Below are 18,550 nucleotides of genomic sequence, written 5' to 3' on the forward strand. Positions count from 1 at the left end.
GAGTAGCTCTCTCATGATTCACAAATTTAATATTATAAAATTACATTATTTATTACTCCCTCTGTCCCATTGAATTCTATACATTACTTTTTGGCACGCTTTTCAATCCTCATTTAAAGCATAACTCCACAATATTTTTTTAAAAAGTTTTTTTTTTCTGAATAAAAGTTTTATGTTTAAATTTTTATTCAAAAAAAAAATAAAAAAAAATATTATAAAACTATACTTTATACAAGTCTCGAAATACGTATAAATAGTAAACGTATAAAACCCCATGGGACGGAGGTAGTAGTTAATAATCAATATAATATTTTTTTCCTATTTAATAATATAAAATATTGAGAAATAGATTGAAATAATATTTGAGACCCCACATCACCGTCCTCATTGGCTAAAAATTAAATGAAAATTTTTGGAAAATATAATATAATAAGTTGATTAGAGGAATGGTAAGTTTATCTAAAAAGAAAGTAAAAATTTTAGGATAATATCATGATAACTTGATTTCAAAAAATTTAATGGAAGATTTGGTGGAAACTTTAGAAAAATATTACGAATGATGATAATATATTTAGGAGAATATAGGGTAATTGTAGTATTTGATATTTATTAATTCAAAAATTTGAGAAAATTAGAAAAATAGAATGAGATTATTTGAGAGATGTCGTCACCTAAACGCCCCGTTTTTTCCTTTACATAAGTATATTGATTGATTGATGATTTTTTTTTACGAAAAGAATGAATACTTTTATTCATCTTTTAGTATAATATTGTCCGATTGATACCCACCGGATTTGTTTTTAGCACATCTCAAAAAACCTCGTACTAATACTAATGGAAGGTTTGCTAAGTAAAAGCCCAACAAAAGCAATGTAAATTATTTAAAGGTAATAATACTTTTTAGCGGAGTTTTAGAAATAGGTTCCATACTATTTTAATTGGCTACTTTATTTTAAAATATTTATTCTTAAACATATGTTGAAATTTTTTAATATTAGCATATGTTTCTAATTATCAAATTACAATAATATATAAACTTCGTTATTTTATAATAAACATTACTGCTGAAAATTTTATTTAAATTTGTCAAAATGTAGTTACTAATAAACTAGGTACTAAATTATTAGTCATTGCATATCAAATATAGACTAGTATATTATGACTTGTTTTGTAATATTTCTTGACATGTTAATTCTTGGTTTAGTAGATATAATTTAATATTTGTCAAATTGAATTAAATATAGCTAATTAATTATCGGTAAAAGTGCTCGATTCTCGCTTTTTATAACACTAATCACTACATATATTCAAATAAAAAGTGCAATTACATTTAAATCATAAAACCTCCATTACAAATGATGTTTTTCCCTTACAAATTCTTAGCACAAGTTCAGCTCACATACAAATTTCTCTCAACTAGGCATGTCAAAAAACACAATCTACCTACAGTTTCTGCCTTCGGGGATAACCCCTTCCTCCCTTACCCTCTATTAGAATGTCTACCTTCCTTCACTGCAGGGGAAGGTGATGACTCATATCTAGAACGCCTCCTCTTAAAGTGTCTATCTTCATCACTCGATTCATAATCATGCCCAGCAGCTGCATTTTTGCGATGATACTTGTGGTCTCCATTTGATGTCCGGTGACTTCTGTGAGGACTTGACCGATTAACAGCAGAAGGAGAAGCACTATCATACTTTCTTTTCTTGGAGGCTGCCGACTCCTTTGCAGATGTGATGCCAGAAAAGACACTGGCATTGTGCTTTCGGTCAGATATTGTTTTTTCAGTCTGCAATCTGGATGGTAGGTCTAAAGCGCTAGCCAGGACTGGCGGTCTACTGTCTAACACAGACATTGATCGGTGGCGGTGTCGACGTTCTTTCTCCATATCTTTCTCCCCATGTTGATGAGGACGTTGTACATGATAATTGTCATCATGTTTCACCTTCCTCTTGCAAGACGAGCGTGAAATTTCTGGAACTCGAGTAATGTGGTCTGGTGACCGTCTTTTTGATTGTGCCGGAGATTGGTAACGTTCCGGTGGTGTGAAATTCTGTAGCCATAAAAGAAGAGGATTTATTCAAATTAATGCTCATAATATTTGACATTATTTGACCAAGCATATATATAATTTCATTGGTAAAGAGATGCTTAGAATTTTTCCTTTTATTTTTCCTTTTATTTTGTTAAGCGTGTTCGAAATTGATTTAAAGTCTAGATTACAAAGATATACATTAAACGTGGAAAAATAAAAATATAATGCACGAACGGGATCTAAGATTATGCCGACCCAAAAGCTATTCCCCGGGTTGGCCACAGAACAAAATTTTCCCTTTTATACAAAATAAGGCCAGTAACCCTCTGCCGCGACCATTTTAAAGTTGAATGTAAGCTTCTGACGTGCAAGACAAATCTAACAACTACGAATCAAGAGTTCGTCAACATTCATGAGTTTTATTTTTCTTTTCTGTAAGTTTCTAACAGTCCAAGGATGAAATTTGTATGATTTATAATCTAACAATGGCACATTAATTACATTTTAGTACAAAAAAAAGAGAGAGAGAAGCAATCACAATAATAAAAGCACATACGATTTTTGATTTTGCAGAGGGAACATCTTCCTGGCTTATCATGTCTCTACCATCACCACCATTAAAGTCCGTTCGAAGTTCAGCAAGGTCCCTGCCATAATAAGTCAAGTAAGTAATGATGTGCAAGCCACGCCATATAAGGATTTAATAAAGCCTTAAAGCAGTAAAACAATCAATACAGACAACCCAGAAAAACATGAAACCTTTGCTCCCTATTCTAATGGAAAAGCAGAAAGGGAAAAGAAAATGACCCAATTAAAAGATAATATTTTGCATACCTCTGAGATGGGGAAGGCATATATGATTGAGCTCCAAATAGATCATGATAAAAGGCACCCCCAAACGGGATAGACACTGGCCCAAGACCATAACCCATGAAGGGCATTTGACCACAATAAGGGCGGCCAAACCCATCATATTCAGGTTGCATGTGATTCCAGTAAGGATTATAACCAAAGGGTTTCATTGACATCTGGTAATTTTCAGCTGCAAAGTCATGATGGGGTCCCACCTGCGAATCTGCACAGTTCTTCTTTCTCTTCTTTCCTGAGAAACAAAAATAGAGAAGACATAGTAAAAAAAACATTTACAGCTGCTAATTGTTACACTAGATCCTCGTGATGACAGAGTATATAATTCATATCATGCAATTTTAGTTCCTAAATACCGAAATACTGTTTGTGTCTAATATACCCAATGAGTAGGTGATCATATAGGTCAACTTTATAAATTTAGTACCTAAGTAGCAGTAAGACATACAAAGAACTCGTAAAATCAGTATCAACCATACATTAGCAATATGCTATGTTCTTACCTACTTCCCCAGAAACTTGCTTCTGCTTCATTACTTCATCAGTCACTGGAGGGCACACCTGTGACCCTGGTCCCGTCACACACTCCTGTGCAGCTTCAGAAACTTCTGCACCTTTGTCAACAGTCACTACACCCGAGATTTTCTGCATATTGCTGTCACATTTTAATGGTTCTGTCATCTTTTCAACCTCTGTATTCCCTTTATTTTTCGGTACAAGTACATCCTCCTTTGAAGTGGCAGACAACGTAGGCGATGGAACTTTAGGACACGGGTTTGGTTGTGAACATCGAGCAGACTCCATATCTGTGGGAAGAGAGTTAGAAGTAAAAGAAACGAAGCTGACATGAGAAATAACAAAGTTATAAGATAACACAAACCTTGTGGTTGGAAACTGCTGCCGCTTTTAGCTCCACTACTGTTATTGGACTCTAGAATCCGAACAATGGTACCCCTCAGTGTCTTGTTAGGTAAAAGGTCATCAGCACGTATATTTGTGGCCCCACAGAAACACAGTGACTTGGATATGATATAGTCTCGTATGCCTGAGAAAACATTTAAAACTCGTAATTATTGATCCACCACAAAATGTTCATATATGAAATTATGCTACACAAACAGCAGGGTATCTACTATATCCTTGAAACAATTTATGCTACTTCAAGAACTAATAGACAAGATGAGGCACACTGTAGCACAATTTTAAACCATATCACGCAACTACAAGTAATGCATATTCCAAATAAAGGACACGGTTAATTGAACCTTGCAAGATGTTTCAGATCTTCTGAAATGTAGTACAAATACTACAATAACTTAAATACAGCAAACAATTCATCAATTTTAAATTCACAATTTCTGTACTCTACAAATAAAGCAGCATTAGAAAAATATCTTACACTTGTCACAAAAACTCTTGAAGCAGCACTTGCTAGCTAAAACTGCATCTTTCATAACTGTCCTGCACAGAGGGCAGTAAAGTTCTGCTGGGAGGTCACCAACAGAATGGGTCGAGGGCATCCTTTCAATCTCCTTCTCAAAGGCATCCCTGTAGTACATATATAACGATTTAGGTGTAATCCAAGACTTTCTGCATAGCTATTGGAACAAGACCAATAGGAGATTATAATTGTTTAAACTTACTCATTTGGTTTTAAGACAGCAAAATGATCACTTGGTAATGCATATGAGCCATCTTGGGTAGCCACTAACATGGACTTAGGAATACCAGTTGGAGGTTTTGTTCTTTTAATATCAAAGGCAGGGTCACCATTTGTTGGACAATGCTGAATAAAATGCCCTGAGTAAGATATTCAATCCATTATTATATGTACAATCTCACAGCAAACTAATTTTAAACGTTTACAATAAGACACAAATCAAACTATATTGAAGTGAAGAAACGTCAGTGATAATTAAGAATGTGAACTATATGTACAAGCTCACAGCAAACTAATTTTAAACGTTTACAATAAGACACAAATCAAACTATATTGAAGTGTAGAAGGAAAAAAATGTCGGTGATAATTAAGAATGTGAACTTACCAGGCTCATTGCACCTATGACAGATATAGCCTGCTGGGGGCGTTATCTTCTCCAACAATCCCCCTCGACCTGAAGTCGGTGAAGAATAGGTTATCATTTGCTACAGTTACAAAGAGTACTTGAAGCTGAAGGACAGGGAATTTATATGCATACTGGTAAAGGTTTATAATTTCGTTTTAACCCATACAAGGATTTATAGTTTTTAGCAAACTGATTGTAATGCAATTGTTTCTGTACTGTGAAAAATATTATTTTCATTAAAATATTGAGCTACAATATATGGTTTGCTGCCAACTTCCCACATACAAACGGCGGATGCATATGTTGTATATAAACCAGATACACATCTGTCCCTTTTTAGTTGACATAATATATAACACGACTAAAGTGTTAACTCCAGCACCTGTGCAGTTCAAATGCTAGCATGTGTTTGTCTGTTCGGTTTTATTTTAAATTTTCTGTTCAAATTTTAAATCCTAGTCTTGCAATTTCTCACAGCCATTTGAACAGGACAATAAAATTGCTGTCTGATATTTCACTTCATTAAGTTATTCTATTAAATTTTAAGAAAGCAAACAAGGAAAATACCATAACCACGCCTGTCGCTTCTCCCACCCATACCATGCCCAAAGCCTCTACCAGCGCCAAAACTGTCACTGTAACTGCAATTCAAGAAAATATACAGGTTATAAGAGGTCCATGTCATGCACAATCAAAAACCACATTTTAAAAGGCTTAACTCGTAAGAAAAAAGAATGACATCTCACCACTTCCAGTCCAAGGCAGGAGTATCAACTAAAGCCCTAATCTTGCTGTCCTCCTCGGCTTTATTAGGAGGAGCACCCTGAACTGGTACAACTTCGGGCATTGACAAATATTTCCATTTTTCATCCCAATCAGGTTCCTCAGGCTACAAACACAAAAAATTATATCATCTAGCTTGCCTAACTAGTAAAAATTTAACGCATAAAAATGAAAATCCAGATTAATTGTTTCAAAACTAGAACATGCTTACATGTATTGAAACAGATGAGTGTCCTCCGGAAAAGCTATTTTCGGTAGCTTGAACATCCTGCAACTTACTTTCAGCTTGTGGCCTAGATTTCATGACACAAAAGTATTATTACACATGATTGCCTCCAATATTAAGGCCATGTCATTAAAGTATAACCTATTTTTTGTTCCACCTAATGGTCTACTTGCAGAAAGTCACCACCAGATGTTACAAATAACAGATTCAAATAGAAATTTAAAAGATTAACTAATGATAAGAGATTTTGAAGGTCTCAAGGCAATACTTGTTTGGATTCGCAACTGGAGTGATTACAATTGGTATGCAATGCTGCAGTGGTACACGACGTATTATAACAGATGTATTTTTGGGAATCAAAGTTTCTCCATCAAGGTACTCTGAAATTGTAAAACAGATAAAGACAACTTTATAAGAACTGAAATAAGATTAATGCTTGTTAAGGGATCATAGAGTGCCAAAGTCTAATTGTGGCGTTTATATGTAAAATCTTAATTATAATCCAAATATACATTACATAAATGTTGATTAGCAATAAAGTACTTGGAAATTGGAATAAAATAAAAAATTAATAAACAAGGGCATGATGATAAAATGGCAAGTCATAAGCCAGGCATTAAAAGAAGTATTAAAACATATTAGGTAGAAAAATGTCTCAAAGCTAATATAGAAAAAAAGCCAATTGGCAACGGCAAGTAGCACATTCTAACACAATCTTTAAGCACAATATTCTCTCCAACTTCACTTCCTCTGTTGTCTCGTGAAATAGACGGTGATCCATAATCAACAACCAGAATGGTATCTTCTTCCATTTCTAGAAGTCAGATCCAGACCACTCCTTTTCTTCTCACTTCTGTGGAGTAGAAAGGAATAACATAATCCAGACGAACAAGGTTGCTACATCTTGATTAAATGGCATATGTGACATTCTGCACCCTAGTGCATAAACATCAGGCAAGGAACCAAACTCCCTACGGTTCTAATACACCACGACGTCAAATTAAAAGATGGCACCCTGCGGCGCAGCAGCCCATACACACCATGACAAGATTATTCATAAGACTAAACAATTCAATCTATAGTATGATCTTATCAGAACATATTAACACTATGCTACTCCAAAGAGCCGTGATTACTAATAACTTCTAATAGCTTTAGTAACATACATAACTTTCAAAGAATAATCAAAGACTATAAATCACAACATAATCAAATAGATAAAAAAACAGAACACAATCAAATCAACGAAAAACGCACAAACAAGCATCATCAAAACAGAAAACAATCCAAAATCCTCAATTAAAAACGACGAAACAAACCTTCATTAGTCTGAGCATTGGTGACAATCAGGTTATCTTTATTGCGAACACGCTTGTCCTTCAAATACTTTTTAAAATATAGATTATGTTTCAAATCAGCAACAGTTATATAATGCCAATCAATAGACAGAGACTTAAAATCTTTCGCACTTTCGAACTTATAATAAATTTCCATTACTTTTTTCTCTTTTTTTTCACAATACAATAGGCCTTCAAAACAACACTTCTAGGCCTAATATTCAATTATCAACTACAATATAAATTTCTCAATACAAAAATCTAAAAATTCTCTTTAATTTGAATTTTTCTATACAATAAGAAAGATCAAACCGATCTTCGCGATATCGAAACACCGATCGAATCGAACAGCTAATCTTCCTCGCGGCTTCGGTAAATTGATGATTTATACAATTCCTCTGAACTCTACAATCCTCTATATATGTATGTAATACGACGACGTTTTGTGGAGCGATTGAAATTCTTCGAAGCGCGACGATCTCTGCAACGCGATCTTCAAATCGGAGACGCGAATTGATCTTCTTCGAAGCTTTGATTCGACTCTTTGTATCGAATTGCAACGATTTATAAGTTTCGATTCGACTATTTGTATCGAATTACAACGATTTTTATGATTAATTGATGAAATTAATCGATGATTGTTTGAAATTTAGCGATTAAATAGAAGCTAGGGTTTGTTTGTTTGAAACGAGAATAAAATTTGTATGCGTAGGTGTACTCGTGTGTGTGTATATATAGGGAGGGACAGGCGGTTACGCGTTTTGACTTTCTTTCCTATTGGCGAGACAATTTGAGGTCATGAATGATGGCAGCGTAACCATAAATCGGATCGGATCGGATCGGGTCGGTTTCTATTTTTTATTTTTAAAATAAAAATAGTTTTTCAAAGAAAAATATTAGGTTTTATATAACGACTAAAAAATTACGCTTGTATTATATCATAATAAGGATAAATTATATGTTTTATTATGTTATTAAGTGTATTTAGTCATAAAATCCTAACTGTTATGTGTTACGTGTGTTCTGTATCGTCGGGTTATTTTCCGTGTATTTATCGGATATTTTATTTCGTATTAAAAGCTTTCTTATCAAAAGTTATAGGACCCAAACTTTATTTTTAATAACTGATATTTCAAATCAAATATTTGGTCTTATTTTGTCTAGTATGGTTTGTATGATAGCGTTATTCTGAACATCCAGTTATTTTATAAATTTTCTCGTTTCGCGAAAAATGACTTTTTCGGGCCCATTCGGGTGTCAAAAACCCCACAAAAATCATTTTTTTTTTTCATAAAATTATGGGACTTTCAATTATACAATTTCTTTATATTTTTTAATTATTCACAATTTTTTAGAAATTTTGACATTTATATTGTATTTATTAAATATTAAAAAATTAAAAATTAATACTCAAAAATTATTAATTAAGAGTCAACTAATTTTATTAGATGTAAAATTAGGGCCTTAATTTTAATTAGGAGTATTATTTTTCCTACTATAAATAGCCTAATTTTTATTTAATTATTTATAATTAATTATTAAATATCAGATTAATTCTCTGAAATCGGGTCATGAATTCGGATCCGGGTCGTGCAATCGAACTGTGATTTTGATCAATTTTCGGCATCAAATTTGTTGATGTGAGTACTCAAATCGATCCTCTTTGTTCTTTCGATTTCTAGTATCAATTTCATGTTTTGATTCGTTATTTTTCAATTTTAATTTTTAGGGTTTATGTTCGAATTAGGACTTTTTGATTCTAAGGTTATTTGATTGATTTGATGATTGTAATAGCTTTGTACGATGATTTGTAGTTGATTTATGCTAATTAATTTAACAAACGATTCCTGGATAATGAAGTTCGATTATTAGGGTTTATAATAATTTTTGATATAATCGTTTATGAGTTTGAATGATTTTTGGTTCATTAGATGTTAGGGATTTGATTGTATAGTTTACAAGATTTATTTTGGACTATTGATCTTAGAGTTTCATGTACTAGATGAAACAGATCGGTTTTTGGCCAGTGTTTTGTTTGTTTCGGTCGGAGAACGAGGTTCAGGAATGTTTTTGGTCGTAAAACGGTGGAAATTGATCGTGAGGGATGTGAGAAATGAAAACCCTATAAAAACGACACCAAACAGTGTTGTTTTGGCCCCAAACCAGAGTCCGGTGAAGTGGCCGGATTCGGGGTTTCATCCCAGATTCCGGTGGTGTTCTTCACCGACCGGATTGTGACCCGTTAACCCGTTCCTGAAACCCGTTTTTGATCCATTTTGTCATTAACTCATTTTCTTGCAAATGTTTTTAGATTTTTTTTTATTATTAATTATAAAAATCAGTTTTGTTTATTTTATAAATTGTTTAATTAATTGATTTATTTTATAAATAAATCTGAAATATTTTTCTAAAATTCGAGATTAATTATTTATTAATTATTTATTAATTATTTAAAATGATTAATTATTTTGATAATTAAACAATTTATTTTCAATAAATCATAATAAATTCATTTTAATTCCAAAATTATGGAAAAATCATTTTTAATTCTGATTTTTCCCAATAATTATTTAAAAATAGTTTTAAGATTCAATTATTTTGAAGAGTAAATTATAGAGTGTTGGCCATATTTTACACCGATTTTCAAAATAGTGGCCAAATTTTCAAAATATTAGCCAACTTTTCTTTCCGCTTTTCAAAAAAATGGCTTCCGTCAACTCCCGTCAAGTTTTTCCCGTTAACTAATATATTTAAAGTGTAAATTGCATAGTAGTGGTCGTACTTCACACTTATTTTTAAAATAGGGGCTACATTTTTAAATTTTTTAAATAATAACATTTTTAAATTTTCATTGTAGGAAGAGTTTTAAACAGTTTTCCTATATTGATCCTAATACTAGGTGTCAAAATCATTATCACTTTGGTTATGAGTTTTTTCAATGAGTGGATACTCTTCTCTATATTTTTTCTAAATTTTTTATTCATATTCATGTGTGAGGAGGTTGAAAAAATATAAAAATCGGGCACTTGATTAAATTAGAAGAAGTGAAAAAACTGATAATTATTTAAGTTGTGTTTGTACCTATTTGTTTAACGATATCATATGTTTTTTGTAACGATAAAGATGTGAGTCTGGGTAGCAATTCGACGAAATCATTCTTTTAAAAGGTGAAAAAAGATTTTAACAATTTATAAAAGTTTAATCACTATTTTGAAAATAAGTACGATGTTCAGTCATCATTCTGTAATTTACTCTTTAAATATATTATTTAACGGTGAAGATTTAACGGGAGTTGACGGCAGCCATTTTTTTGAAAGGCGGAATAAAAAGTTGGTCATTATTTTAAAATTTTGAAAATTTGCCAATTATTTTGAAAATCGATGTAAAATGCGGTCACTCCTCTGTAATTTACTCTATTTTGAATGATTAATTATATTGAATAATAAATTGATTTATTCTTATTTATTCGATAATAATTGAACCGTTTATCCGATTTAAACGAAATGAAAGCCTTTCGACTCCGAAAAACGATTGTTTTCATTAAAAAATAGTTTCAACCCTTTATTTCTTTTGGAAACAAGTCTGCTTTCGATATTTATTTACTTATAGACCCTATTAATTATATAGACGAGTTCAATAAATTCCGAAAAAATTAGAAAACGAGCCAAATATTATTCGATAATGCGAATAGTGATCCGATTTCGATTCCAAAAATTATTTTAAGCTTAAAATGACCATGTGACTTATGTGTTATGTGAAATATGTGGTTGATCGAGTCCTAATAGTTAGTAGTTATTGTACAAGTCGATTGTAAGCGTATGGGTAGACGATAAGGGTTACGTGAAATCGATTTGAGATGCAATTGAGATACGAGTTGACTAAATAAGCATCTTTTTCTGATAGAGAAAACGGTGATATACCTGTGGTAGATCGCGTGACATGCAGGTTTTTTCCCTATTCTAAGTTCAGAATAGGGAATTACTTTTGCCTATTCAGATTCTCAATTCACTTAAGCACAAATAACTCTCATTTACATACTCTGATTCACAATTATTGATCTTTTGTTTATATTTCATTTCGATTCCTGATTTCTCTTGATTCACCGCATACTATATTCATATTCCAATAGATTATATATATACACTACACATATCCTGATATATTCTGATGTTAGGATACATCAAAACATACCGATTGTTCCGGATGCTCCTCGGTGGACTGAAGGGTGATGGTTAGAATCAGGTATACACTTGATCCTTTGGACCGAAAATTAACCAGATCCTTTTTTGGGTTGTTGAGCCTGGGTACCCGACTGGATTCATACATAGAGGTTTAGATCTGCACTATATCCTGAATGATCAGCAAGATATAGGTGCGAACTTGTGTCCAGTCTAGTTTATTGTCACTCGCCGATAGTGGCATTCATTCTTTACTTACAAGGTTACATCTTTACAGATACAACCAGATTACCGGTTCATTTAGTTTTCTTGTAATACTGCTTATATATTGTGGACTTGTTGAGCAAATTATGGCTCACCCCCTTTGTTGTTATTCACCTTATTTGTTTTCAGTTAAAGAGGAAAATGAAACCTATCCGGATTCGCGTGGTCAAGAAATGGGTCAAGCAGCGGGATTCTCTAATACCAAAAGTGTTGATCCGGATTTAAGAAGAGAGTTTTGAGCTACCTGAGCAAGTGTAGTGTAGATAAATGTTGTGTGTGTTTGAATAAAGATTATACAGGTTTGTAATGGGTTTGTGTCATTACGGGAGATTAGCAAGTAACCCCTGTACTATATCTAGACCCCAGATTTAGAGGGCGTTACATTTTATGGGGAACATTTTTGGTACAAATGTTTTTTTTTGCTTAAAAATTATATAAAAAAAAATTAAATTACATCATATTTTAATCAAAATAACAGCTTAGAACACATGCAATTCATGAGTATTTTTCAAACTGAGTAATTTAATTGTATTTGAATTGATATTCCCCAAATACATTTTTTGGGAATTACAAATGTTTGAAATTTTAGCTTAAAGTGGAGTAATTGTAATATTTTTTAATTAAATAGAATTTTCTTGTTATTTTCGGGAAAAAAGGGGTTGAAAATATAGAAAAATAAACATATTCTAGCTGGAAAAATTACTTGTTTTTTTTGCCAGGTAAATAGTAAACTCGGTTGGAGAAAAGTACCAACAAAATTAAGTTGGTTAAGAATTGTACTCCACTTTAAAGTTTAAACTATTTTTTAAGTGTATTTTAATAACATAGGTGTAATTTTTCAGAGTAATTACAACACACATTCATAATAAAAAAAACTCCATGTACTCACATGAGTACGAGCATCGAGCCCTTTTTAATTTACATCAGTTTAAAACTGAATATAGAAACGAGTATTCTCAACTTCAGAATTCCTTCAAGTTGCTTTAAGCCCAGCTAAACAGGCATATTCACATTGTTTTGTAGGTTTCATTGTTAACCTTAGATGCCTTTTTTATTAATGTCTACATTTGAAATGAGATTTTGTTCCTAAAAGAAAAATTGATTCCCCCCCAAACCTGTATGTATAAATGTCAACCAATATACAAAATTAACAAACCTTTTAAAATGTCCTAAAAAGGTTTCAAGAAAATGCCCAAAATAAATTAGAAGTTACAGTAAGGCTTTTTGAGGTATCACGAACTGACTCTACACGATATCCAGGTATAGCACATCCCAAAAAATTTATATGTCAGTCAAGATTAAGGAAGATACGATCACCACGTACGCTAAGAAGAAGAAAACAGCTATCTGGAAGAAGAACTTCGGGTTGTCTCTCATGTTTGGAGATGCCACCGCCCTACACAAACAGAGGCCATCCCCAGAATTAAAATAAAGCAAGGAAGAAAACACGTTCATAGAGAGACTGTGGGGAGTAGTTACAAGACATCACCTAGCTATGCGTTGAGACAACCTATGGAAAGGCATGCTCTGTATGAACACGATACCAGGTCCTGTTAGAACAGCTGTTACTCCATTCTCACCCTGTCCGTATGACAAGATCTAGGAGTTAACCAACAACGGCAGATAACATATTAAACTATTAAGAATATTCTGAAAGCAAACGGAGGCATTCCTAAACCATGTAGTAGATATCAATTGTATTAAGCCACATCGATATTTATCCAAATGCTCCACCAGAGTAGCATATTTGTCAACAGAATAATATCTGTATTTTAACTTTCAAGTAGAAGGAAATACTAACTGTAGTAAACAAGATATGTAAGAAAATTACCCCAAAAACCACCCTTCTCATAGGACCATTATATTTGACTTGTACATTCACGGTTCCTGACAGTGCAATGATGCTAGAGATATCAACAGAAAGGACTTCACCCACCTCAAGACTTTTCTGCACAACTAACAATGAACCAACAGAAAAATTAAACTTCATTCAAATTACATGCAGCATACAATAGAGAGCAATCAGAACACACTAATTCTTCATATACGTCGCAGAAAAGACACAGAAGAGCCATAGGGCTAATGGGAGACCTAGAATGCTAGAGCTAGAACATGTAAAAATTTATAGTAACTTCCGGTAAAATCATGGGAAACCTGGAACGCTAGACCCCTTGCAATCTAAGCCATCAAAAAAACCTTCATGGACTAAAATAGATAAATTATTGATGAATTCGAAACCATACCAGTTCCACCACCAACTATGAATGCAAGCCCTTGTCCAGATAGTTTTTGTCTCAGAAATCCCTGCAATTATCAGATAAAATCTGTTAGGTCAAGAGTTTCGCGAACAACTGCAAGAAAGGATATTTATCACAAAAAAGATAAACATCTTACCTCTACACCAGGTACAACATTGCGTGCCCTAGGATCAACTGTATTGTTGACTTTCACATCATTGATAGAACACAGGAATGCATCTGGCTACAAAACATATCACCAAATCACATGCACGCCAAGTTAAATTATAGTATACACTTTTTTTCAAAGAGCATAACTGAAAAATAGGAATTGGTGCATAACTCAAGTAACGATTTACAGCAACAGAGTAATTGACAAGAAGATACTACCAAACAGTTTCTAAGAAAGAACAGGAAATAAATATAATAAAATCAAATTTACCTGGCATAACAGTTCGCCGCCAAACAATGCTAAATCAATCTGCAGATTAAAAAAAAACTGATTAACTAAAGGTGTCTTAAATGTTGACAACAATTTTAGTTGGTATATATAAACAAAACTGTCATAAAATATACCGGGAGAATTCTTGCAAGTGAAGGTGCAGCAATACCAACAAACTCATCACTTGTACCAGAATTGTTAAAAACTATGTTACTCAAACTTTTGCCAAAAAGCCACTGCCATACACCAGCTTCATTTTCAGGAACAAAAACATTCTCCATTATAATCTGCCCAGACATGTAACACATGGAACCTGTAATACAATAAAATAGTCCTGTGAGAATTCATTCCCAAACAAACAAAAAGAAGGTCAAGCTCATATGGGATGGCGGTACGTTTTGGGAATATGCTGCTAAAAGTAAAATATTTTTACACTCATGCGTGATAAAAAGTCTATGAAAATGATAACCTCCTATATTTAAGCAGAGTTATTAAAAATCTTATTGGAGTTGAAGATAGTGTCATGTCAAACTCACACAGCATATATACTACTTCACTCTTTACTTATGGCACTATTTCTCCTTTTCCACATTGACACACCAATTTACATTGATATAGCAACCAAACTTTCACACCTACGGCTACTAGCAACAAGTCCATTTTGATCAGGAAAGCACCTTGATACTCTCAAAATTAACAAACAATTATCATTCACGAAAATACAAGTAAGATGTAACAAGTTCATCATGCATAAGAAATTACCTGGCTTTGCTATAATCTTCTCTTGCGGCTTCAACATTATCTGTCAATACGCAACCCGGACGACAAGAATTATTTCAGAAGCACAAAATAATATAAATACTAACATGGTCATCTATATTGTCTGTACATACCTGAACTATTTGAGCTTCTCCACCCAAAATCTGAAAAGGAGTTACAGCTTCTTGTGGACTCTACATTTTGAGGTACAAATAAGTTCAGAATCGAGAAATACAAAGAATGATTAACCCCGGAAAGGCTTAAAATTTGAACTCCAACTTTAGATCTTACTATCATAACGTTAACAGAATGGAAAATTTTAATTTAAATATCTCATATAGTTGAGTAATATTAGCTGTAATAGTCAGCAAAACATTGTAATGAGCTTTTGACACAGACATAAATTATCATAAAAAAATAATTAGCCAAGGAAAGGTCGGAAAAGATATAAACATATATTAACAATATCGATAAGAAAGTAAAGTATTTAACAACGCAATAAATTGGACAGGCTTGACTACATTCAGAAGGCATGTATTCAATTACTGTTGAACAGCACTCTATGCACCCGCCAAAAAAGTAATGTAATATGTGGTACTTACGTGATATCTAGGGCATCAACTTTCAAATTACCCAAATAGTAGTCTGACAAGCATAAATGGCCATATATACTACAATGAAAAACATTCTATAGATATGAATATATAATTGAATAATTCAATCATCAAAAGCATAACAGCCTCCACTCTGGCATAGAATCAGTAAATAGTTTTGGAACATCTCAAGTGATCGACAAAACTTAATACTTTCAGTAAATTCATGGCAACCCTGGTTGCAACTTCGGAACACGCTTCAGAAATTTATATGAGAACTCTAAAATACAATAAACGTAGATATTTGGGGATTTTAAGGTAATCCAGCATGATAGTGGTTGGTTAATGTACTTACAATTGCAAAAAAAGAAACGCAATTGGCGGGGTTCGTGCGGGTTAAATACATCATTATTTTATATGAATGTTTGACATACTTCCAAGTTTGTAGATAAATGGTTGCTAATCAACAAATCAACGTACCGTTACCAAAAACATCAAAATCAATTAGTAAACAACACAACTAGCAACACGACAAATATTAAAAGTCGTTTCCTTGTCAGAAATCCTCTATCTTAACACTGTCCTCCTAAAATTAAGTAGTAGCTTCTCCGACAAACAAACAACAAAAATTCAAACAAAATCAAACTAACAATCCTAAAAATAAAATTGAAATCAAACTAACAATCCCATTTTACGTAATCAAACTAACAATCCTAGATTAACACTCTCATTTTACATAATCAAACTAACAATCCTAAATTAGCACTCTCATTTTACATAATCAAACTAACAATCCTAAATTAGCACTCTCATTTTCCGTAATCAAACTAACAATCCTAAAAATAAAATCGAAATGATCTCTCCGTCATCTACTCTCGGAGCTCTACGCGAAAGTAAAACAAACACAGCTCAATTCATCTAGCTTATACAATTCAATCATATTCCAATCATACATATATATATACACACACACACACATAAATATGACTTCATTTAGGAAATTAAACTCATTAAGCTACTCACTAATCAAATTACACAAATCAAGCAAATTCACATATACATACGATCAAGTATATATATATATATATAGATACAAACATACGTACAGGAAAAGGAGTAGAGGGAGTACCTCATACACGAAAGGCTGAAAAGGCGTAGAGAAGAAGGGAGCAGCCATGGGAATATAGACACAGAGAGATAAATACACACAAGCTTCGCCTCGATTGTAACGAGATATCGAACACAGCTGATTTCAAAAACCCACTAAAAGAGAGATCTTGAGCGAGAGAGAGAGAGAGAGAGAGATTTTACTTTTTTTAATTAGTTATTTTGAGGGGGTTTGTTAGTATTGTTTTTTAATGTACAGGTGGTTAGTACACGTCAGCTGTTTTGACTGAGGTGGCAGTGTTTTATTGGATAGATAATCCTTCTCGACGTATCCCCAATATGTCAAGACTCGGCTTGATATGTTGCTATCTTCCACTGGTTTTTTTATATTACAAATTACAAATAAAATTATTGGATAAAACAGAAAAATGTACAAAATTTTATTTTCAAATCTTCTCATTAGTTTTATCTTAGGGATCATTAGTTAAATCTGAACAATTATTTCTGCATGATAAAAATTTCTGGATGATAAGATTCTGAAAATTTGAATGAATGATGTTGTTTGTTAAAAAAATCATACATTATCTGGATGATGATAATTTTTTTTAATATTGATTTTATTTAACAATTTTTTTTTGAGATTGATATCAATATTAAGATTAAGATTAGAATCAATATATTAAATTAAATGAGTACATGAATAACAAATGTAAATTTTAGCAAATATCCATCTTAACAATTTACTATAATCATCTCTTTACATATATATATATATACACATACGTACATTATAATTCCTACTCCCTCATTTAAACAGTAAATTTGCTCTTTATATTTTTGACCTCCAGGATTTATATAATTACCATAAAAACCGTTACATCTACCCGCTTAATACCCGTTATCTATGACTCACCCACCACCTACCTCTCATTCATTTGTGGTTATGTTCTGCTCATATCTGCCCCCATTCTACAGTATTCTTATCTTTCAAAAAAATCACTTTTTAGGAAGTTTAGTTAATGAAGCAAACCGACCTTACCTACTGATAATTGGATATTTATTTTATTCTTTGCATTATTGTTCCTGTTACTGTTCAAGAAACGCTTTACATCTTGATCGGGCCTTTAATGGTGCTCAAAGATGATTGAGATCTGTGAGTGTGTTTTGCTCATATGTTAATCTATTTCTTACACCTTTTTTGTTGTGTTGTGCAGGTTGATGGTGCGGATAATCGATGGCGTCTATTTACCTCCGAGGATATGATTCGAGGTTATGATGGGCGTCCTCTTGCTAAACCCAAGAAAAAATACTACAAAGATCTTCCATCAAGGTCTTTGCCTCGAATTGCGGAGAATGGTTAGTTATTTTTGTGATGCCCTCCATTTTTTTTGCCACTTTGGCGTTGGGTTTGTCATAGGTTTATTGGGTTTTATGTGCTTTTATTTTTCTTTTAAGTAGGTTTGAGGAAAATTTATGGATGCATTTTGGTTTCTCTGTCCCAGTTTGTGCCGGTGTCGTTGTGCCGCCGGTGTTCGGGTTAGATTCTCATGATTGTGGTGTGCACCAAACTCCTCCATCACATATTGCAGTTGGTGCTGGGACATTTGACGGTAGTCCTGATTATGTGACAAATGGAGGTTGGTGTACATACCCTAT

General features: G+C 32.9%; 2 protein-coding genes across 2 annotated transcripts; both read right to left on the bottom strand.

Annotated features, from left to right (window-relative positions):
- Window positions 1-1,312: 1,312 nt before the first annotated feature.
- LOC141664439 (E3 ubiquitin ligase PQT3-like) lies at window positions 1,313-6,789 on the bottom strand. The gene is made up of 13 exons (XM_074470393.1): window positions 6,680-6,789; window positions 6,246-6,395; window positions 5,963-6,044; window positions 5,715-5,857; window positions 5,536-5,609; window positions 4,948-5,016; window positions 4,546-4,702; window positions 4,302-4,450; window positions 3,783-3,947; window positions 3,406-3,708; window positions 2,870-3,137; window positions 2,592-2,682; window positions 1,313-2,053 (listed from the first exon to the last, which is right to left on the bottom strand). Exons 1-13 carry the CDS (start codon window positions 6,787-6,789, stop codon window positions 1,481-1,483), a joined length of 2,334 nt encoding a protein of 777 aa, XP_074326494.1. The 3' UTR covers window positions 1,313-1,480.
- A 6,045-nt stretch (window positions 6,790-12,834) lies between these two features.
- LOC141668774 (uncharacterized) lies at window positions 12,835-17,113 on the bottom strand. The gene is made up of 10 exons (XM_074475783.1): window positions 16,917-17,113; window positions 15,329-15,388; window positions 15,198-15,237; window positions 14,570-14,748; window positions 14,436-14,474; window positions 14,151-14,237; window positions 14,000-14,060; window positions 13,588-13,712; window positions 13,246-13,337; window positions 12,835-13,152 (listed from the first exon to the last, which is right to left on the bottom strand). The coding sequence occupies exons 1-10, from the start codon at window positions 16,962-16,964 to the stop codon at window positions 13,038-13,040; spliced, it is 846 nt and encodes a 281-aa protein (XP_074331884.1). The 5' UTR covers window positions 16,965-17,113; the 3' UTR covers window positions 12,835-13,037.
- Between the last annotated feature and the right edge of the window lie 1,437 nt (window positions 17,114-18,550).

Source organism: Apium graveolens, chromosome 6, assembly GCF_009905375.1.
Source record: "Apium graveolens cultivar Ventura chromosome 6, ASM990537v1, whole genome shotgun sequence".
In the NCBI taxonomy this organism is placed as follows: Eukaryota; Viridiplantae; Streptophyta; class Magnoliopsida; order Apiales; family Apiaceae; genus Apium; species Apium graveolens.